Source organism: Danaus plexippus, chromosome 11, assembly GCF_018135715.1.
Source record: "Danaus plexippus chromosome 11, MEX_DaPlex, whole genome shotgun sequence".
Lineage (NCBI taxonomy): Eukaryota > Metazoa > Arthropoda > Insecta > Lepidoptera > Nymphalidae > Danaus > Danaus plexippus.
Window position 1 is genome coordinate 4713434 of NC_083544.1, and position 21992 is coordinate 4735425.

Genomic DNA, 21992 nt, shown 5'->3' on the forward strand with positions numbered 1-21992 from the left:
CTAGGTTGATTGATTTAGTAACATCCTCGGATAGAAGTGAAGTTAAGGGTCACAGCTAGTTAGATTGAAGTGTCGACTTAATTGTAACAGTCAATTAAATTTTTTTTAAGTTTCTATTTTTACAATATTCTACATCACGCGTTCAGTGTTAAGTATGTAAGTGTTTTTTTGGGTAATGTACCAACAATTTTTGTGCGTCTTTAAAAATAAATCGTTTAGGTGAATGTGATTAACACCTCACCTGCTATTCCATTGAAACATCGCATTGTCAATACAAATGACAATATTTAAAGCTCCGGTGGGAGACGTCAGAACATAGTCGTTCAGGGTTTCTCCAGCTACTACCACTTGTTTCATTTAGTTGTGAAAAAAAAAAAAGAATCAAGATGATGAAAATTGTGAGTTGTTTATTTTATATAAAATAAAATCAGTCGTTTACATTTCATAGTACGATATTTTGATTTAAATTATTAAGAAAGATAAATAAGAATAATTTGAGATGTTTTCGAAAATATTTATTTTTCATTTGTAACAATACTTAGAATTAATTATAATTCATGTTTTATGATACAAACTGCGTTTATCTTTCAGACAATCTTCTCTTTAGTCATAATGACGATTGTATGTGCGTTGCCCGAGGACCCTGCATTGGACCAAGCTCAACCAGTCCAAATTGTCAAGCAAGACTCTGAAGTTGACGTTAATGGATACAATTTTGAGTAAGTCCTTGTTAGAATTATATAATTTGTTATAATATATGCTCAAACCTTCTCCATGTGAGGAGAGGCCTTTGCTCAGCAGTGGGCTCCGATAGACTGTTGATGATGATAATATTATTTGTTTAATTAGATATCTTATAATAGTATTACAAATATAAACATAAACAAAAAGTAACAATTCAATGTTAATAGGACGTTAAGTCATATTTTATTACAAGAGTTATTATTTTTTACTTCAGAAAACATAAAATAAAACTTAACATCTAGAAATATTTATTTACTCACACACAATCTATTGACTTTATGAATAAATATGTAAATTATTGTGAGGACACATATATTAACGTCGTTGTTAAATAAAACAATTTGTCTTACTTTATTATTTCTAGGGTTCCGTGATGTGATTTATCTTAAAAAAAGAAAGAAAGAAAAAGTCATTAGCAAAAATGTTATGTTATTATTATTGTTTTAAAATTGAATTAATCATATTTTTATAACAAAATGTCTAATAACATTACAATATTTCCTAATGTAGAATATTAATTACAGATTTGAAACAAGTGATGGAACATCAAGGCAAGAGCAGGGTGACTATAAAAACGACACCGAGCAACAAGGTCTATCCGTGAAGGGCAGCTACAAATACATCGCTCCTGATGGTCAGACAATCTCAGTCAGCTTCGTCGCTGACAAAAATGGCTACCAACCCGTTGAAAACAAAGACGCCAGCCAGCCAGAAGCTTGATATAATGAACCAGTACTATCTCTCACTTAAACCAAATATTATATTAATTATTATAAAATAAGGTTACGGATCTTGTATTACATAATAAGAATATCTAATATACAAATTTGTATTTTAGATAAATGTTGTACAATAAATGCCATAACTTTTCAACACGGACTTTTATATGAAATACTTTACTATTTATGGGAAACCGATCTCGATAAAGACAGATTTTATCTACATAATAAAAATCAATATTTAATGAATATAAATTTTACAAAATGCAAAATAAGTGAAATGAAAAATCAAGATTGTATTATAAAACATCTTTGCGTTTTACATCCGAAAATTAATACATCCAGGTCCTAAATGATTAAAACTATGTTGTCACAATACATCTAGTAGAGTGTATTACTAAAAATATATGACATTGACAGATGAAAATTAAATTAAAATAAGAGATTATTCAATTAATATATTAGGGGCTTAGTCATCATACCTTCACAAAAGACTAAACTAATAGAATAGATATACAAGTGGTTGCACAGTGTAGATGAAATTCTTTTATGCCGTAATATTTGGTTATGGATTCTCCAAATCCTGAAATTGAAAAAAATTTGGCAATCTCATTGCAAAAGCGAATGCATATGTAACTGTAGTTTTGCAAGGCAGTGTAAATTAAACGGAATTGCATATTTTACAAAAATGAAATTTTAACAACCAGTCGTTTCGGTTTTTCACGTTTACTTCAAAATTAGCACCAGTTGTGAATGCTAAAAATATTAACAATGCTCGTGCACACTTATTCGCTTTAAGAACTTATTAATCCCACACTCGTAATTTCCTTATCTTACTATATACCGAAAATTTATGGAGTGAATGATTTACATCGTGATTTTGTAGTTTAAATATACATATATATTATTTAGCAATTTCAATAGTACTTTAAATTAACCTTTATTTCCTTTGAATTTCAACATAGTTTTTGGATCGTTTAGAAACTTTTTACATTCTTTTTAATGCTACGCCTGTTCAGATAAATCCGGTTGAGCAAATTGTTTATAAATAAAGCTTATGCCAGTGACTCATAAATGCTAATCGTTGAATTGTCTTTATTTGTTTAATTTATAAATTATGCAATATAAAGATGAATATATACAAAATATTCAACTTATATGGCTCCAGGGACATATATAGGCATGTTTACAACGAAAATTTTATCTTTATTAGTTCTTTTATACAATAATTCTACTAACAAAAAAGAACGATTGAATTGAAAATAAATATCGATTTTCTTTATTTTAAACAGGAAGAGCAGATAACCAGATGAATAGATATAAGGTAATCCTACAAAAATCCGTTGAGATTTTGGATTTTTTACGGGTCTGAAAACTATCTCTTATTTATCATATAATATTATTGATTATAGAATCAATTTGTTACTTTTCAACCATTAGTACCCTAGGCGATACTAATTTTTCTCTGCAAAGTGAGATAAGCGTTTACATATTGATTTTTAAACACAAGCCATAAGCTTCCCATTAATTTTAATTCCGACAAGAAAGGTCAAAGTACAAGAATATATTATGTCCATAATGTACACGTGTAATAATTATGTCGGAAACAATTTAGAAACGGACTATAACAAAATTGTTAAAAAACTGTAACTCTAGCTAAGCGAAAACATATGTTCAGCTCTTTTATTTTTATAAACTTCTTTTCTTCAACTGTGAATATAATTTAAACGAGTTTCTAACTTCATAATTCATATATTTAACTTTATAATGCTCTTTTGTTATGGATTCTCTTCGTTTAGATCATTGAATTTTTACACATTCAATATTTTTGATGCATTAAAATAGAAAAAGTTGTGTATGATGTTATTTTATGTACATCAACACTCATTTATGAAACCATTTTTCATAAAATAGACAGAAACAGCAAGAAATAAAAAATGTATAAACTATTTATACGAAAACTTTATTCAGACTTTGACGCTACTCTTAATTGAGGCTTGAATCCTTTATCATCCGCGGTGTAAGACACAATATATTCCAGTCCGTCGGGAGATAGATATGAGTAAGAGCCTTTGACCGCGATTCCCTGACGATCTCCCACAGTAATAAGACCAGCCTCTTCTTTTCGAGATGTACCATCGCTTGTCTTGAACCTGGAAATGGAACATTATCTTATATATTTGCAATCATTATACCTAATGAATGCTATTTATTTTGTCTCATTTTAAATTGTAATTGGATAAATTATATTTTTTGTTATTACTACGCTTGAAACTTCTGTTATTGTTGTCTGTACCAAAAATAAGATCTAACTATTTAATTGTTTATAAATTCCCTCGCAAATTGGGTTATATGTTTTTTTAATTTTACATGATAGAAATTAATGAGCGTCTTGTGTCTGAATATTTAAATTGACAGTATGAAAAATGTAAGTAAATAAGTAATGACAATACTTTTAAGACTTCGTTTTTACTGTGACATTCTTGGTTTTCTAACTTACTCGAAATCGTAACCGTCGTCTCTGACGATTGTCCTTTCTGTGATAATTTCTGCTGGAGGTTGTTTGCCATCCTCAGCTAATGAGGCGACTAATACTAAGCCGAAGACGAAAAGTTTCTATAAAAAAAAAGGCCAAAATGTTAATTTAATTAAATGTCAACAAACACTTTGACGTTTGTATAAATTACTGATTCTACTCAAACTGTGGATAGGTCATGGTACTTACCATAGCAATCATGATAGATTTTCTTACGGTACTTGTCGCGAATGATATGATGTATCCTAAAATGTCTTCTTAAATACTGTGTTTGTTTGCTAAAGTTACAGCAATTGACCAAATAAATGGTTAAAATGGTGACATGGGAAGGTGATAACATGATTCATTGATGAAACACGACGTGATGTACTTTAATGACAATCGCAAATGCATGCTATGAAATAATATTGTTCAAGGTAGTGAAATTGTATTTTCTTTAAAAAGAAATCGATATTCATATATTTTTTTCTGAAACAAAATATGATGAGTTTTGAAATACGTTCGACGAAATATGCATTTTTAAAGTATTTACTATTTAGTAGACAAAATAAAAAAAATGCATTTTTTTTAAGCAATTAATATCGGATTTTTGTATTTTAGTATTAACAAGATTTAAAATAAGGTATTTTAAAAATAACGGCATAATAAAACAATAATTTTAATAATTTAATTTAATAAATAAAAAAAAGTTAAAAATAAATTAGAGCAGTCAGTACATTTTGCACAGTTTCATTATTTTCTATGACAATTTCTTTATAATTGTTGTATAGCCTCTTCTTCCCGCTTTATAGGTCATTTCGTAGAGGTGTCCCTTGTCGTCGTACCAACGTACCGCCCCAGCTACGTTAAGCGAAGCTTCACCTGTACCAGGATCTACGAATTCCCCTTGCTCCGTTCTCGATGAGCCGTCACTACTGTTATAACTGAAATACGGAAAGCAATTATTATTGTTTCTACAATAAACTGTGATTGCTAACAATGTATATAAAAAGAATTTTAAGTGTAGTGTCTGCAAAATATTTTTTTTTCACTGGTTGCTTATTTTACGGTAAAAAAAAAATGAAACTAATAATAGCAATTCTAGCGTTGTACTTTATTGCTATTGCAACCGACGTTTATTGTCTACTTTACATTGATATATGAAAATTTGTTGTAACGATAAGGTATTTATTTTATTTCGTTTCTTTGGTTCCAAAATTAGTAACAAAAAATATTAGTTGCTTTTCTGTGTTAAATGATAAAAAGCACTGTTTCCGTTGCCGACCAATACATATGTCAGAGCCCTGATTGAAGAAATGTTGAGGAGCAAAAGGAATTAATAGTAGGATGAGAGTCAAAGAGAAATAAAAGGGGAGAAACTAACGGTATCCTTAAAAAAGGAGTTCCTGTTAAGGGATGTGAACATGTTGGTATATTCTAAATGGAGAAATCTGCTGATTGAATCTAAGCTGTTACATTTCGAACTATAAATATAATTCATTTAAATGAAACTAATATATTTCGGATATACTACGCGAATTTTATTATTTTAAAACTATATTAACCGTGATCACGGTTGCTGAAAAGTAACCGAAACGTATGGATAATGTAGTTTTAATATAATAAAATTCGCGTAGTATATCCTTAATAAATTAGTTTCATTTAAATTAATAAAACCCGCGAAAGTCTTAGATCTCATTATATAAATATATTTTTTTTAATAATATGTGCTGTCTAAGCATAACATAAACAAGATGAGAGTGGTCGCAAATTTTAATTATTATTCAACATTTCATTTCATTCAAGGTTACATAACCTTTTGTTAATAATTGTATATAAAGCCAATTATATCAAAGACACCATTATTAAAAAAGAAAAACAATAATAATCCTCATCGTTGTTTACCTCATATGGAGATTTATACAAAAAGTATTCATAATTTATGGCTTAGCTATAAGGATTCTCTATTAACTTACGTCATTCCGCAAATATGTACGTAAAGATAAGTATAGAAGTATTTATATATTTGTAGAACTAAGGCACAAAACTTCGCCTAGAGTCAAAAATGAAAATTACAATCTGACAATAAGCTGCCAGCTGAGCTTTCACTGCCATAATATATTTACTAAAAGATTAACGGTAAGGTTTTTTTTTTTATCTTTGTCATTAATACTCGGTAAAATTGACGTCGTTCAACTTTATTTTTTAATGATCAAAATGTGTCACTGTGTGTTTCAACTGATAATTAATGTTATCTGAATATAATGTTGGTGAACATATTAATAACCGAAATAAAACGAAGAGGTAATGAAATGAGGTTCTTCTGCCTAGATGTACCTACATATGTGTAGACATTTTTATTCATTAGATCTTTATACATGACCGATGATTAGTTTATCCAATGGCTATTTTATTTCAAATAATGTAAAATACGGTTAAAAATTGTAAAGGAGCATGCTTTAAATTTAGACCTACATTTATTATCTTTGAAATTTAATCGTTTATTTCCTTTGAAAATTACTTGTAATCATTCCTTCATAAGCTATTGTAAAAAATGTGTTCTTAAGACTAAAGTAAACGGATCCAGAGAATTTGTTGTAAAAAAAATATAATATCGGAGAGAATACTAGTGTATCGCAAACAAAACTAGAATTTATAGAAGGCTGGATTATGATTGATAAAACTTTTTTATTCGAAAATGTATAAAATCTCGCAAATATTTAGTTACATTAAGTAACTGGGCCTTTGGTGGATTAATATTATCGTCAAACAACACAGCTTGATAAGGTGTAGCTTGAGTGGAAAGTGAAGTGAGTTTGAAGTGGCAGATTGTTATTGTCAGTAATTGTTAATAGTAAAGTTAGCCGTCAAATAAGTCGACTGATTTCTTGATCAAGCCTTATAATATTATGCTTCAATATAAAACGAGCACCCATGTCTAGTAAAAGCCTTTCAAGGAATTAAAGGATCTGTGATTGAAGTTGAACCCTACTACCTCAAACTTTACTAAGTTCCAATAGATTTTAACAGATCAAAAATCTGATCAGGTAGCGAAATGACATATATTAAATAACATAGTTTCTAGTTGCCATGATTTTTTCAGAAATAAGTCTTTATTTTAATATGAAATAACTAAAAAATAGTAATATTTTGACTGACTGAATTTATAATTTCATTAAAATATATTTGTCGACTTCTTCATGTAATGCCCCAATTACATTGAAGAGATAAATGATGTTTCAATTGATACCATGAGTTTTCAAAGTACTAGAATCTATAAACTCATAAATCAGAAATATTAAACAGCTATTTTTATATTAATCATTAATAGTTTTGTCAAGTAGTAAAATCACAGATGTTTTCGATCGATTTCCCATCCATGTAATGAAATTGAAAGATTGCGATATCTTAAAAGATACGAGGGCATTCACAAAAGATTCTATATATGGCTTTTCGTAAACCATAAGGTTGTTCAAGATACAGAAGCGTAACACATTATTCAAGAATCTTGTTTTTTATACGGCAAACATCTTCGTTCTAGTTTTTGTATATCATTGTCGTATGCGGATTCATTAGCCTTAAAAGGTGTGTAACATTTAACTTTATAGTGACGAAAGTAAGCGGCCGGTAAATTAACTAATTTGTCCAGTGTTTTTGTGTTTTATACAACTTGGCCACTTTTACAAGCTTTCCTTAAAAGTATAGCTATTGTAACGTTAATTATAAGTGTCGAAATCGAGAAGCAAAAGAATGAACATACCTTTTTTGTAATAAATTTATGTAAAATATTTTTTATACGTCTTTGAAAAAACAAAGTTGAATTTGGTTCTAAAATTTTGGTGACAACTTGATATATGTATCTACTTTCGCTTATCACAATGTCAAATCACGTGGGAGAAAATAAACTACGTATTATGTGTCATAACCTCAATTGAGTGAAGTGTTAAAATATGATTTTTCGATTCTTTACTTCTTTTATATCTTGAATGTTTGTTTTATTGCTGAGAGATTTAATGTTACTTACATTTATTAATACCGTCTATTGATCATGACATAAGTTATATTGATCACGACGTTTTGATTAAATAGGATTTATTTGTAGCATGTGATAATTGTTGTCCCATGAATCATGGATATAACTGTCGTTTCGTATACTAAGAATGTTGACCATTAAACTTGTTTAAAGGTTTCATCCCAAATAAATTTAATTCACGTTTTATTTCAACGAAATTTTTGTCATTATTTGTGAATTACGATGTGAATTTGAATCATCTTTATGGTTGCCGTTGAAAAAATATAAATATTTCAATTAAGACTTTTGGCTGTATGATATTTTATTGTTCGCGTCTTGGAATGCTAATATATTTCTCACGTTAAATTTATAATTATTATTGTGCATATTAATTAACTTTTATGTAATTATACATAAATATCAATTCAAAGAACGTCTTATAGGGGTCAAGAAACTTAAATGGAAGTCTGTAAATTGTATGTAGACATTCAAATAAATATGCATAACAAAACCAGGGAACGTGGGAGAACAGGTTGCTCCCAATGATATCACATGAGATATCGGTAATACCAAATTGGTAGACTTTTTATTTCGGGAATGTTGCCACGAAAGCTTGCACTATTTTAAAGAAACCATTATTAATATCGAATTTAGTATTAACACTTCCTTTCTCAATATTGTTTCTTAGTTATTGTTTATACTTATTGTCATTTTCGTGACGTCTTCGATTTTCTCGAATGAAAAACCTTTAACTATATTAATGGATTTACTTTTTTAATATATTTTTTAGTTTCTCCTTAAACTTCGAAATGGTCATCAAAATATGAAAAAGGTAAGCTAAAAGGTAGCAGTAAATTGAAAAAATATTTTGAAAAGAAATTGTTAAAATTAATTACATAAGAAGTTAGTATCAATGAATTGTAAATAATACAATTACAGTCTGATCGTAAGCCATAGTTTAAAATATAATAGGTCTTAAACGAGTTCAGTCGCAAAGAGTTTAATCAACTTGTGAAACATGTCGCTCAATTTATTTACAGTTATTTTAGTTTATTATAAATTACTTCTGATAATAGTCATGTGTCAAGTGATCCTTTATCGTGAACTTACATCAGTCTAACATCGATCATTCTTATGACATTTTTTATAGCATTTTCAAGGTAAGCATATAGGTAAAATATATTTGACGTAATTGCATAATAAATAAACGAACTAGGTTGTGGTCTTCGTTGAATCCATTGTTTCGCTTTGTTGAAAGAAAACTTTGTTTGCATTACAATAAAAAAAAAAAAATGTATGACAAATATTCATTTTTAATCGAATCTAATTATTTCTCTCTTTCAAACCTACATACATTAACTATCCTTGGATATATTACAAGATCAAGATATTTATTTATAGCAAAAACGTTTTATTGGCGTCTAAATAATATTATGAATTATTGTATTAAAAAAGAGAAAGTTTTACTTTAAGTGATTCTTTTATTTTGTATTTTTAAGGTTTTTAGGTTATCAAGTAATACAATTAACAGTTTTTACGTACGGTTCATATTTTAACGGCCCTATTTTTTATATATATAAAAAAAAAACTAAAACGTTGAATTACTTACTGTTCAAATATAAATATACTTACTGGTAATTATATGAATTAGGCATGTTAGCTGTGTTCATTTCGTAACTCAGAACTTGAGGTTTTGGCTGGCTTTCAATTGCAGGAGCTGCACCAAGTATTCCCACGAGCGAAGCCAGACAAATTACCTGAAATATTAAATTTATGTAATATGTAGATAAGTTCAGGTATTAAGTATTAATATCCATAATAGAAAATAGACATTATTTCATCTAAAAATTTTATAACCATCCGTGAATATTTTAAAAATAAAACAGAAAAACATTGTTGTTAAGGTTAAGTTTATGTCGTCATTATTATTAATGCAGGAAACCAGTTAGAATAGAAAATCCAAAGAATTTGACCTCAACGTCTTTCTACTTATTCATAATAGAATACGATAGCTATAAAATGTACTGGGTAACAATATACTTATTGATTTGTATATCTGAGCCTATAGACGACTCTTAATATTCAAAAATATATTTTATATTTTGACTTTCCTGTCAGATTAGTTGAATATTAGTAAATAAGGAATTCGTATAAAAAACAATAGTTGAAATTTTCGTGGTGCAAATGTGGTGTGCAAATGGTGGTATGTTATGCAAATATTTTTAAATCAGACTCACATTTTTACAATAAACAAAGTGGTCTGTTATTTTAAATGATAGAATAAAATATAATAGAAATGACATATTAAAATGTTAGTTTAGTGTCATTCAAACACAAATTGGAATAGGTACATTTGCGTGACTGAATGTTGTACACAAGACATCTTGAGTTTTGCGGCACATCTTCGAAGACATAACGCAATCAACGAGAAGGTCGGCGGTTCTAAAGTTCAAAATACTATTGTCAAATCATTAAATACAATCACTCTTTGCTCATCAGATAATTGAGGATTCTGCAACTCGAGTAACGAACACAATTAGTAATTAGTATGTTAATTTGATAATTACCAAAACGAACAGCATCTTGTTGACCGGTGAGAGAAGAAACAGGTGACTCCCTGGACAAGCTATAGTCCGAACTCCGAATGTGCTAGCGGTTTCGTAAGATCTCTTTATATATAAAGAGTCCCCGATCTGCGCGCTGGTTGGCCGCATACAAAACGTGTGTCGTGCTCGCCTTACACTGAAACTGAGTCAATTCTAGCTGACCACTAACTTAACAGTGACATTTGAATAGTAGAGGATAATCTGTAAAATTATGTCATTACTGACATCTATCGCTATTTGCAAAATAATCATAACTCACTTGAATGACGCGTATAAATAAATGATGCTCATTATGTTTAGGGCGTCATATTTGTATTTCTCTTTTTTAAAAGTGTGTTAGAAGTAGTAAGCATTGACGATTACGTTGTATTTGTCAAATTGCATATAAACGTGTTTAGTGAACAAATTGCGTACGTTTTATTACCATACACCACGTAGTTTTAACGATTCCGGATGTAAAAATTATATTTATATGAAAATTTTGCGAAAAATAATTGAATATGAGATTATATGTTTTTAAGAACTTTGTTTAATTTATCGGTTTATGATTTATTAGGATTTATAAGTAATTATCTTTTAAACATGTCCATAATTTACAAATATTTAAAGTTATAAATATTTGTTCATGATTAAAACGTTTTGTGGGCTGTAAATTATTTGGGTCCCCAATATGTAGTTGTCATATTGGCGAAAAACTTTCGTTATATTCGAAACTATTCATACATATTGGCCTATATTCTTAGTAAAACAAATATTAACTCTAGCAGAATTTTACTAACTTGTGAATTATTCCAACGATAATTTATATACTATATAATATTTATTTCCTACCTTTAAGGATAAGGTTACCTTAAATTGTTTGTTATTTTACGACTTGTTCGTGTTTTGAATTAAATTTGCTAGCACTTTCACAGTATGGTATTATTTTATTAAGACACCTTTCAAAAGAACATAGGTAGTTAAATTGAGTGTGGGAAGTTTGAGGACTGTTTAGAAAATTTGTTTTACATTGATAAATTTTGTGGTGCTTGTTTACAGTTTCGATACAATAATTTGAAAACTTAAATAAAATGATATCTGTATTTAACTTATAAAATTTTTGCACTCAATTATGTTTAATTCATTTTTATTATTAGTTTATAACAATATTTAGGAGTCGAGATCACGGGCAGGCGGAATGAGTAAAGTAATCGAAATGTCTGGTAAAATGTAATACCATAAATTATTAAAATATAGTTTTTTTTTTTTGCTAAAATTTGGAAATAAAAATATAAATATAATAAATCTTATAAGCACATTTATTAGAAAGTATTAATATATATATAAAGCTCTTCCTAAATTTATGCAGATTAATGATGTCATCAAAAAGATACGCCAAACATAAAAAAAGTTTAAAGAACAGTAATCTTTAATATCTAAATCATTGTAAATATAATCGATTAATCATGTAACATTGTATTGGTGAAATTGAGCTAGAAATATGGCGTTTCAATTAAATTTTAAAATTTATTCCAACTGGAGAGTGAAAAATTATTGACTATTTGTTTAACATAATTATGTAAATACAAATCGGTACAATATTAATAACATGATTATCTTACTGTTTTTAATTTATATTCTCGGACATTTTTGTGTCTCTCGGTTTTCTTATAGGTCTATAATAAATTAAAATAAGATTGTATTAAAAAATTAAATGCTCAAATATAAGAATTGTTATACTAAATTTATTTTTGATACGAATATGTGCTTATTTTACTTAGCATATTTTAAAATCAAATTGCATTCTTGGTAAAATTGCAGTGTAACGTGGACCACATCGCCTGCAAACAAGCATACTTTCATCTTTATGACTCTTAAGGATATTAATGGAGATGCAAAAAGGAGGTTGAATTATTTTAAGACACTAAAACAGGTAGTGTACCACTTGATATCACGCAAAGAAATCGAAACTTGCAGTGAATTATGTTATCTTGACCGACAAAAATAACCCTAAAGCATCGTTAGAGACAGGATACTCTACACTTAATTATTGTTAAATGAATATATTCTGAAGTATTCAATGCTTGTAGTAGTAATTTAAAATGTATAATACTTATAAGGAATCCTTTTGATATGAACGCAGTTTGATTTTTTATCAACATTAGAAATTAGTCTTTACAGTTTGTTTCATATTCGCTACAATATATTACCCCTTGGTAGCACAAAAATTAATATTACGTTTATTCGATTTTTAGGATATAAAAGGGGAGTAAAATTCAAAACTGTTGAAAGTGTTATAAAATTAATGACAAAGAGGACTTTCGCGGGTATAATTTTTAAAATAATACTAAGAATTTCTGATAATTTCGCGTTAAAATTATTTTATTATTTTACAACTAATTATTAAATTTTTCATATCTAGAATTTACTAAGAAAATAACTTATAAATTAAGCAATCATCAATTAAAAAATAAAAGCTCTGTATAACTACACTTCAGTATTTATTTATTCACTAAAACTTTAAACTGATTATTTACAATACATATTAAAAAAATCATAAACAATATTTCGGTACCATTTCACAAGGAAAGTCCATTATCTTATTTGCAAGACAGATTTATCACTATAACGAAACCACTAAAATAATTACCGCCTGTCATGTGTTTCATTTAATGGTATTAAGTATTTTATAGCACTTTGTTTTAGAAAGTAGATTTACTTTATTTATGGCATACTAATTAGGTTCTGCAGTGTATAAAAATTTATGTATAATAAAAAAATGTGAATAATAATAAATATAATAATAACAAAAATAATATTTGATACATTTTTTTTATTATTATAAAATAGGTTATCATATATTATGACGATGTACGATTGTGCTATATTAAATGAAAAGCTCGTATTAAGTTGGTGCCCAATGCATTCATAAATTGTACAAAAATTTGTAACAGTTGAAATTAACTATTTCTGGAGATCTGTATAAAGATATTTAGCGGAACTTAAATTTGTAACTGTCAAGTAGCGTGTATATTATATGAAATAATGTAAACCATTACCCTCCCACGAGAATCAAGAAGAGGCACCATGCTGTATAGAAAATATAATAACTTAGGAAAAGCATCTCATTTAAGCTTTTCTTAGCAATAATCCAAACGCCTAGTTAGGAAAACAACCTAATCAGTAACATTAATTTAATAAACATACTAAATCCTGGAATACCCCTCTCAAAATTTTTTAATCCCATGTCCGTGAGCAGACCGCCGTCCTCCGTGGTCACCTTTAGGGCATTCTGCACGCATCCAGGTCAGTATGCTAGAAAATTAAGATATCGTTGGCGGTAGACGACAAATAATTAGGCTTGCTTACGGACACTTTCACCTCGTTGCCGCGTGATCATGGTTGCTGAAAAATAATCGAAAGGTAGGAAAAATGTAGAAACCAAATAATTAAAACGCGTGGTATCTCAAAATTTACAGGGAAGTATCACGTCTTGCATATAAGAACAGAGAGTTCCTATGTAAGGCAGCTTTTACTTTAAAGGAATTAGCATGAATTTTCGGATAAATTTAATCTCAAAACGAATGAATGCGAGTCACATTAGAAAACAAGTATTTTTTTAAGTACAGTTTTCGCATATATCAGCGAAATCAAGAATAAACAAAATGAGAGTTTTTACCAGAGTGATCGGAAAAGCTGCATAGTCTCTACAGTGACACAGCTGAAGAGAAGAATCTTTTGCTAACTTTAGTTATATAAAGACTCAGCGAAGATATTGATCAAACGCTACTCTATGATTATTTACAACGTTTTTCTACGGGATTTGGACGTTATTAAATCATACGTGAAGCGGTTAGTCTTTCGGTAGCCGGAGCGCAAAGGGGAATAACAACAAACGAACGATCAGTAGTTTTTATGACAGAAGGCACTAGAGATATAAAATTAAACATCGAGCATTAGTCTATCCTTAAAGCGGTTTCAAATTGGACTATAATGATATAAACGTATGATAAACAATACAAAATCCTAGAGGATATTTGTGCTTCGGCCTCCAGACCAGGCATATTTATGTATTCGCGAATTTTAAAGCGCGTTGTACTAACAGACCTTACGGTTCCTGGGAAACCAACATCCCCAAAGAACATACCATCAAGGTCAATCAATATTACGAGCTCACTAACGAACTCACTAGAAATAGGTTCGTTGCGGATTTGTACGCGGTAGAAGTGGGAGCGGTATAAAGGCTAAATCTCTCTACAACCTACTAAAAGACTTGGGCCTGTCCAGAACTCACATCAATTCGTTCTTGGAACGTACTTCGAAGGCAGCCCTAGTAGGTTCTTTTCAAATATGGTTAGGTAGGGAGAGGAGCTTGGACAGTGGAGGTGAGCGTTTAACGCGCGTTAGTTAGGGGCCCCTTAAACCTACACCTAGGTCGCAAGTCCCAGGGGCTGTTGAAGCTCTCTCCCTGCAACGCGAGGGACCCGGCATCCGCACGGTGAATCCATTGAATGCTAAGAGGTTTCGTCTCTAGAGCCGATAATAATTTACAGTGGTCTACATGTTTAAATTGTCTTAACCCATCAATAGTTATGGCTTTCATTTTAGCTGGATTTATAATAATGTACTTCTAAAAGATTTTTTTTTTATGACTTGAATAAAATTCTGTACGGGGGCGTGAGTATAAATTTGGAGGTCATCTTCAAACAATTGATAGAGAAGAGACATTCTTTGACAGATCGCAGTTATGAATGAATGAAAACAGAAGAGGAAAAAGACGCCACCTTGTGGACGCCACGGTTACTGCCGGTAACTGTTGACCAATGAGAGTAAAGAAATTTTGTGGTAACCTGCTAAAGACGTATAAGATTTTTTCAAATTAGTTTTCGTAGATTAACTGCAAATATAGATTTTATAAATAATAAATTTTACCACACAGAAAAAGAAGTGGCAGATACATTTATATTTCCATCTATTCAAGTTGTGTAAGGTTTTTAGTTCTTACAAATAAATATGCACACTAAGTGTATAAATATATGTTTTATCTGCAAAAAATGTATTGTCATTTTTTTTTACTTGAAGTTGGGTTGCCAATTAATAATTTAAAAAAAAATCCAATTAATATATAATGAGCCAGCAGAACAATGCTTCTGTGCTACTGTTTATGGAATGAATTACAAAAAATCTTAAAGTATTTAATGAATTTCAACGTGAAAATACATACGTAACCAAGTTATGATAAGTACTGATAGGTAAGTATTAATAAATGAAATAAATGTTAAATGAGTAAGTACTTTTCGAAAAAATATATAAATTTATGTATAAAAGTAACATCTTTTTCATTTTAAATTTAAATTGTGACAAATCTTAAATCCAGAAACATAAGATTTGATCAGATTAGATTTCATGAGATCAGATTTTTATCCTTTTTTTAATTTTATTCATTAAGAACATTTCAGTGATGTAGTTGTTCAAAAATATCTATAAATTTATATAATAATGTTTTTGTAGTTTTTGCGTCATCAAATAATAAACACACTTTTAATATTTAATAACAAATATCCGCTTCTATAATATGAGTATTTATTTATAAATTTCTATTTTTTATCGTTTAAATGATTAATTTAGAGTTTTTAAATTATAAATAATTTCAATATAGATGAATCAATAATACTTACTAAAAGTATTGTTTCGTTTCATATCTTATTTAATAATGATTTGTTACATGGTGAGTATAATTTTATCATTATTTATTTTAGTGATAAGTTATTTTAAAAGAAAAAAGTAAGAAGAATTTGATTATCACATCAAGATTTGTTTTGTTATTCCTTTTTTATTCTCTTCAAACTTAATTGGTATATAATTCCGGCGTGCCGATAAATAGAGAAAGCCTTCCTGGTGTTTTCATTTTCTCAGCTTACTTTTATAATGTTTTTTATTTTGATCTTATTATGTATTATTTTTAAAGAAGGATATTTAATTCATATCCCCTTTAATATATTATAAGTAAATATTTACGGCATGAAAATATATTATTATCATAAGATATTATTTTAGTATTATTAGTGTTGAAGTAGGTACATTACGTAATTATTGAGTCAATTCAAGGATATTCTTTATTATGATTACACATTTATAAAATAATACAGTAATATTAACAAGAGTCCACAGTGCATCGTTGGGGTTCGGTTAATTTATTATAATATTCATTCAAGCTAAATTTTATTTTAAAAAACAAATCATATTGACTTTTTACAAATATTCTTCTTTCTTATTAAAGTCTTATACAAGAGAAAAAATAGAAAATTTGCTTTATTTTTTTTAAATAGAGCTCTCTTTTTCACAATTTTGTAAATGTTATTAATGCTAGTGCTATAAACCTTGTCTATATAATTTATAAAAAATTTAAACACTACTGTTAGCTTAAGCTAATCGAATGGTTTTTGTTCTTCAGAACAAAAATCTCATAAAAATATACATGAAACAAATTAATTTCATTATTAATATTCTGAAAATAAATTTAATAAACATAATTCTTGGCTTTTTCTTCGTTCATTAGCTAATGAATATAACCTGTTTAAACCTTCCGTGTTTGTAAAAATAAATTCAAGTTACAACTCTTAAAATAAAGTGTTATTTGATATGAAGAAAACTAATCTTATCCCTTTGGCGGTTTCGTTAGAGCTTCCTGACATAGATTATTTAAATATTTTGTTCATCCGTCGCTAGCGAGCTATGTTCAAATCTTTTACCTTTTTTACATTTTTAACTCTTTTCCCTTATAGTAGTAGGTATACAAACAACTGTCAACTATCATAGTATTATATGTTATTAGTGCTAATCAGTAGTGTTATTACACATATTTTATTTCAATAATTAAAATGATGATTACATGCAAGGAAACTTTAATAAATAACCAAAGAGAGCCTTTTATAAATTTAATGCAATAACACTAGTACTTTATTTGCCACTCGGAATATAGTATTGTAGTACAGTAAAATACTATTTGAAATATACTATTTGAAGTTGTACATTAGCACTTTATCTGCAACAATCGTAAAAATATAACGATCTAATTAAACCACAACAAATAATAATAAAAAAAACAACAAATAATTACAATAATTTTATACAAAATAAAGCTATCTTGAATCTTATATCCTTTATAGATGAGCTTAAAGAATCCAATAATTCTCAGATAGTTTCCTAAAAAAAAAGAAATATGTCTTGGCAATATCTAAACGATCTCTTTTAACTAAATTGTTATGTTCTAGTATTATTTTGTTTATTGAAGTTTTTCGCTTATCTAACTCCTAGGATATTTTTCACAAAAAGTAGATTTTATTTTAATACTTCTTCTTGAATTGTACTCTACAATGTAAAAAAAAATAAAAAACGCAACTTTCTATTTATTACTATTTGGTATTAAGAACATGGGAATCCTATTTTTTTAATAAAGGGCAATAAAAATTAATATGAAAGTACTTAAAGGGCCATAAAAATAAGTTCTAAGCCATTAATTACGTTAATGAGCATAAAATTGTTTGACTATATATCTCTTTTAATTCTAAAATTTAGAATGAACGATTCGTTATTAAAGGTAAACATTTTCAATAGTATTTTCTTACTATCTTACTATCTATATATTATCTTACTGTAATAGTTTTCAATATTTTACTTTCACAGTGTTTCTTATATTTTTAGATCATTGGATGTATTCTGTTTGTTCAGTTTAATATTAATTTTGATCATTTGGTAACAGCAGACGAAAGGCCACAAAACAATAATGGTACAATGATTGAAAGGTATGAAACAGTTAGTAACGTTAGTGTTTAAACTTATTCTGTTAGCTATTATATAGTATAGCTGTTATTTACAACAGTTAGAATAACAGAATTTTTTTTAAATATCGTATGTCATGCTAAACACTAACTAACTAAACCAAATATTATTTGTTTCTTGACCCTACTTGGTATATACAAATATTAATACGTATTTATTAGCAATAACTGAATATATATACGTATACATAAATCATTGCGATCATCTTACTACAAATTTGGATGCTAGCTATTTTATAAAAAAAAAATGTGTTTGTGGTAATACTACTAATGTAATGTAAAGTGTCAAGCAGATTGGGCTTGTTATAATGAATTTTCTATTTCATTCTCGCGAGTTGCTTCTGTAATTTTTTAAATTAGTACTTCAAAAAGAATTCAGTTTTCAGAGCGGAAAGGCTTGTTGGTTAGTAGAATTCAGAAAAGAAGTACTTAACAATTTGTTTTCATTTGATTATAAAATTTAGCTTACTTAGATCTAAGTTAATAAAAATAACAATAGTGATATTTCAAACAATAATTTATTTAAATTTAATGGTTTCTTTGGAAAATTAATTTTGTCTTTATATTTGAATTATGACAAAGTAATTTTTACATTTTTCAGATTACCTTTTAACTCAACTTATAATACAAGTAAATTAATTCTACCCATAAAACGTAAATCCGTGTTGATCTTAAATAGTGGGTCAGGATTGAGATCACGGACAAATATCAAGGAAGTAACTAGTTTATTGTACCAAGATTTTGACCTGAACGGGAATCTGTTGAATAGTGTCTGGATGTACAATCTCAAAGATGTTTCAGAATTTTTCAAGGTATTTCTGGACACCGAGATATGTTATGTTCAATGTCGAGCACAAGATGAAGAATGATTTCTATCCCAAAAGCGATGATATAACTTCAGGAGGTAAGCCATTTCTCAGAAGATCATCCTCAGTTGTTGTCTGTAAATATGTAATTGAATTATAACATCATCTTAAATGTTAAAATTGGTTATTATTGGCTTCTCTCTTACCTCGCTATCATAAGGAGTTGTGTCAGTTGTGTCTGTAGTGGTAACAAATTCACTTGTCTCTTCTGAGTTTTCTGTATATTTTGCCTCAAAAATATCCTCAGGAATTGTATGAATTTCCGTATTTTTAATGCTGGCAGTCTTAGATTTAATAGTTTGATTCTTAAAATACTGATCGAAAAACAAATTCCACTTTTTATCTATTTCCTTGTTTTGGATGTTAGAATCATTATTAAAAGATCGGTTGCTCTGATTGAAATTTTCGTTTTCTTTTGTTATATTAAGACTAAATTCTGTGATATTATTTGTCATATTTGGGACAAGTGATGGAAGATTTTGTTTGGCCATATATTGACCTTCATAAGGTCGTAAAGGTATTCGTTTTACTCCATTAATTTCTGGAAACAAACTAAAAGAAGAAATCACAAATATTTTTAATTCAAATAAGATACAACCACATTGTAAGACACGCATAAAAAATAACATATTTACATTTTGCGTACTCCATGTACTGGTTGTATTAAATTTATTCGATGAGTAAAATAGTTCAGACTATTTGGCACAAAACTGATTATCGGTATATGTCCCGGAAAACTAAAATTTTCATTTACCATAACCAAAAATGTAAATAAAAATAACATCTGAAAAAAATATAGCAAAATGAAGTCTTTCTCAAATAAGAATAATAATTATTTACATAAGTAACACAAAAAATATAATAATGTTTATCTACTTACACTGCTAAAATTTTTAGCCATATTTGTTAATAATATAACACAATAAATAAAGAAAACAGAATTCACAAAAAACTAAATATATTGTAATAAATGGTCACGTTATATCTTGCCACGGACAATTTCAAATATGATTTGAAATGATTTATACTCGTGACCATAAGAACGACTACTGTCGGAACAAATTGTTATTTTTATTTAGAGTTCCTTTGTTATGTCCTTTGAAAATATTTTTTATCTGCCGTTATATAATAAATATATATTTATTTCGATAAAAAAATAACACGACAACGATACAAAATCACAGTGTTAGTAATAAAAATACTTTAAATTTTTACTAATCTGAAAGACTTTTAAGACAATGTGTAATTTTTAATTCGTTTCTTTTCAGGGTATTAAAATTAATTTTGTAACATAACTGGATGCAGATGTATAAATCATATCATTATGTAATTAATGATCAGCATAACTTTTATCAGTTATGTACTTTTCCTCTTCTCTAAACATAATACATGGTATTTTATATTTATTAGTATTCAATATTTATTTTACACTTGGCCTTTAACTATTCACTGAATTGTCAGTGAGTTGACACGCGGAATTAGATTTTTAAGATAGATAAAGTGACGACTGATATATATTAACTATCCATATATCCTCAAAACGGTAGGAAATTTATTAACATTCTCAAATCTATATCTGTATTCTTAATACTTATTGTCAAATACTGGATGTTATTAAATATTCATAGAGATATAATTATAAATGTCTATAAATACAAAACACGGAACCAGGTCCACAAATTTGGCTGTAGTTGTATGTTTTTATCCAAGATCAGTAATGATTCATTGGAGTTTTTGTTATTCAGCGTCGTTCTATCATCAAAATGTAGAAAAAAGTGTAACCAAATGGACACAGTTATAGTATTAAAATGTTCAAAGATAACGTGATCTTTAAATTCTATTACTTTTGATTTCTATGTACATATATTATTCTTTAATAACGAATAAAAGAAGCAGATATTGTAATTGAACTTAAAAGAAAAAAGAAGATTGACCATGTCGACAGAGAAGGTGTTGTGCCTACTCCTTCATCTATTTCCGAATGATCGTGTTCGTTTTTTTATTTAGTACGATGTTTTAGACTAAAACAATTTGGTTACTTAGGACGTACTTCACGTTTTAATACCGAAATTACTTTTAATAAAATACACTGTTATTTTATAATTACGACAAGATTTACCGATTCGATGGATAGTAGGAGAAAAAATGTTATAAAATTATAATATTGGGATTAAAACCCGATTTGTAAAATTTAAAACAGATTTTTGGTCTCGATTATCATAACCTTCGTAACACAAAGCTATCAACGTACGTACATAGCTAATCTGAATTAATAAATCCCACTATGTAGGACTGGTATTTTAAACAAGCTTACGTTCAATATATAACAAATGTTTTTGATTTCGCCTCAGTTAGGTTACAATAGTATGGCGTATATTGAATAAATATAGTAAAAATTAAGATGAACTCCATCTTTCATGGGTCTTAAGAACAGGTTTGTAAATGTTATTATACTACAGCAATTACAAGTTGTTTAATTGTTTGTAAAATTGCAAATTAAATACATTGCACAATTTTAAACATTCTCATTAATTCAAAAAACAAAATATTGATTAGTTGTAAGAGGGAGTAGGTGAGCGGCTTCGCACTCGTAATGTTCGTAGTTTTGGCCCCTGACGTAAACGTATTTCCCGAGCACCAACAGGATGTGTGAGCCGGCACATGTTATTTAATCGGTATCTCCCGCGTTCCATTTGAAGCAGACCCAACT

At 28.4% G+C, this 21992-nt stretch overlaps 4 protein-coding genes across 5 annotated transcripts; 1 reads left to right on the forward strand and 3 right to left on the reverse strand.

Moving 5' to 3' along the window:
• The first annotated feature begins 253 nt into the window (after nucleotides 1-253).
• LOC116765474 (endocuticle structural glycoprotein ABD-5-like) lies at nucleotides 254-1617 on the forward strand. Its single transcript, XM_032654925.2, has 3 exons — nucleotides 254-398; nucleotides 592-719; nucleotides 1269-1617. The coding sequence occupies exons 1-3, from the start codon at nucleotides 387-389 to the stop codon at nucleotides 1462-1464; spliced, it is 336 nt and encodes a 111-aa protein (XP_032510816.1). The 5' UTR covers nucleotides 254-386; the 3' UTR covers nucleotides 1465-1617.
• Nucleotides 1618-3407: 1790 nt separating this feature from the next.
• LOC116765476 (endocuticle structural glycoprotein SgAbd-5-like) lies at nucleotides 3408-4405 on the reverse strand. The gene is made up of 3 exons (XM_032654927.2): nucleotides 4189-4405; nucleotides 3964-4079; nucleotides 3408-3616 (listed from the first exon to the last, which is right to left on the reverse strand). Exons 1-3 carry the CDS (start codon nucleotides 4198-4200, stop codon nucleotides 3427-3429), a joined length of 318 nt encoding a protein of 105 aa, XP_032510818.2. The 5' UTR covers nucleotides 4201-4405; the 3' UTR covers nucleotides 3408-3426.
• A 250-nt stretch (nucleotides 4406-4655) lies between these two features.
• LOC116765467 (larval cuticle protein 65Ag1-like) lies at nucleotides 4656-10745 on the reverse strand. Of its 2 annotated transcripts, none has more exons than XM_032654917.2 (3): nucleotides 10558-10745; nucleotides 9623-9747; nucleotides 4656-4922 (listed from the first exon to the last, which is right to left on the reverse strand). In XM_032654917.2, exons 1-3 carry the CDS (start codon nucleotides 10702-10704, stop codon nucleotides 4739-4741), a joined length of 456 nt encoding a protein of 151 aa, XP_032510808.2. In that variant the 5' UTR covers nucleotides 10705-10745; the 3' UTR covers nucleotides 4656-4738. The 2 variants fall into 2 exon arrangements, with proteins under 2 accessions (XP_032510808.2, XP_061377851.1); XM_061521867.1 differs by lacking the exon at nucleotides 10558-10745 and adding an exon at nucleotides 10342-10430.
• Nucleotides 10746-18915: 8170 nt separating this feature from the next.
• On the reverse strand, nucleotides 18916-20312 carry LOC116765463 (uncharacterized). Its single transcript, XM_032654914.2, has 4 exons — nucleotides 20163-20312; nucleotides 19918-20066; nucleotides 19429-19834; nucleotides 18916-19357 (listed from the first exon to the last, which is right to left on the reverse strand). The coding sequence occupies exons 1-4, from the start codon at nucleotides 20181-20183 to the stop codon at nucleotides 19289-19291; spliced, it is 645 nt and encodes a 214-aa protein (XP_032510805.2). The 5' UTR covers nucleotides 20184-20312; the 3' UTR covers nucleotides 18916-19288.
• Nucleotides 20313-21992: the final 1680 nt, after the last annotated feature.

What these genes read in the sequence shown, in the direction of transcription:
- LOC116765474 (XM_032654925.2), top strand. An exon ending in GTTAATGGATACAATTTTGA is followed by an intron (nt 720 to 1,268) that starts GTAAGTCCTTGT and finishes TATTAATTACAG; the next exon opens with ATTTGAAACAAGTGATGGAA.
- LOC116765476 (XM_032654927.2), bottom strand. An exon ending in GACGACGGTTACGATTTCGA is followed by an intron (nt 3,617 to 3,963) that starts GTAAGTTAGAAA and finishes TTCCATTTCCAG; the next exon opens with GTTCAAGACAAGCGATGGTA.
- LOC116765467 (XM_032654917.2), bottom strand. Translation starts at nt 10,704, where the DNA reads ATGCGGCCAACCAGCGCGCAGATCGGGGACTCTTTATATATAAAGAGA. An exon ending in ACAAGATGCTGTTCGTTTTG is followed by an intron (nt 9,748 to 10,557) that starts GTAATTATCAAA and finishes TTAATATTTCAG; the next exon opens with GTAATTTGTCTGGCTTCGCT. An exon ending in CCTAATTCATATAATTACCA is followed by an intron (nt 4,923 to 9,622) that starts GTAAGTATATTT and finishes TCCGTATTTCAG; the next exon opens with TTATAACAGTAGTGACGGCT.
- LOC116765463 (XM_032654914.2), bottom strand. Translation starts at nt 20,183, where the DNA reads ATGGCTAAAAATTTTAGCAGT. An exon ending in TGGCTAAAAATTTTAGCAGT is followed by an intron (nt 20,067 to 20,162) that starts GTAAGTAGATAA and finishes TATTTTTTTCAG; the next exon opens with ATGTTATTTTTATTTACATT. An exon ending in CAACTCCTTATGATAGCGAG is followed by an intron (nt 19,358 to 19,428) that starts GTAAGAGAGAAG and finishes ACATATTTACAG; the next exon opens with ACAACAACTGAGGATGATCT.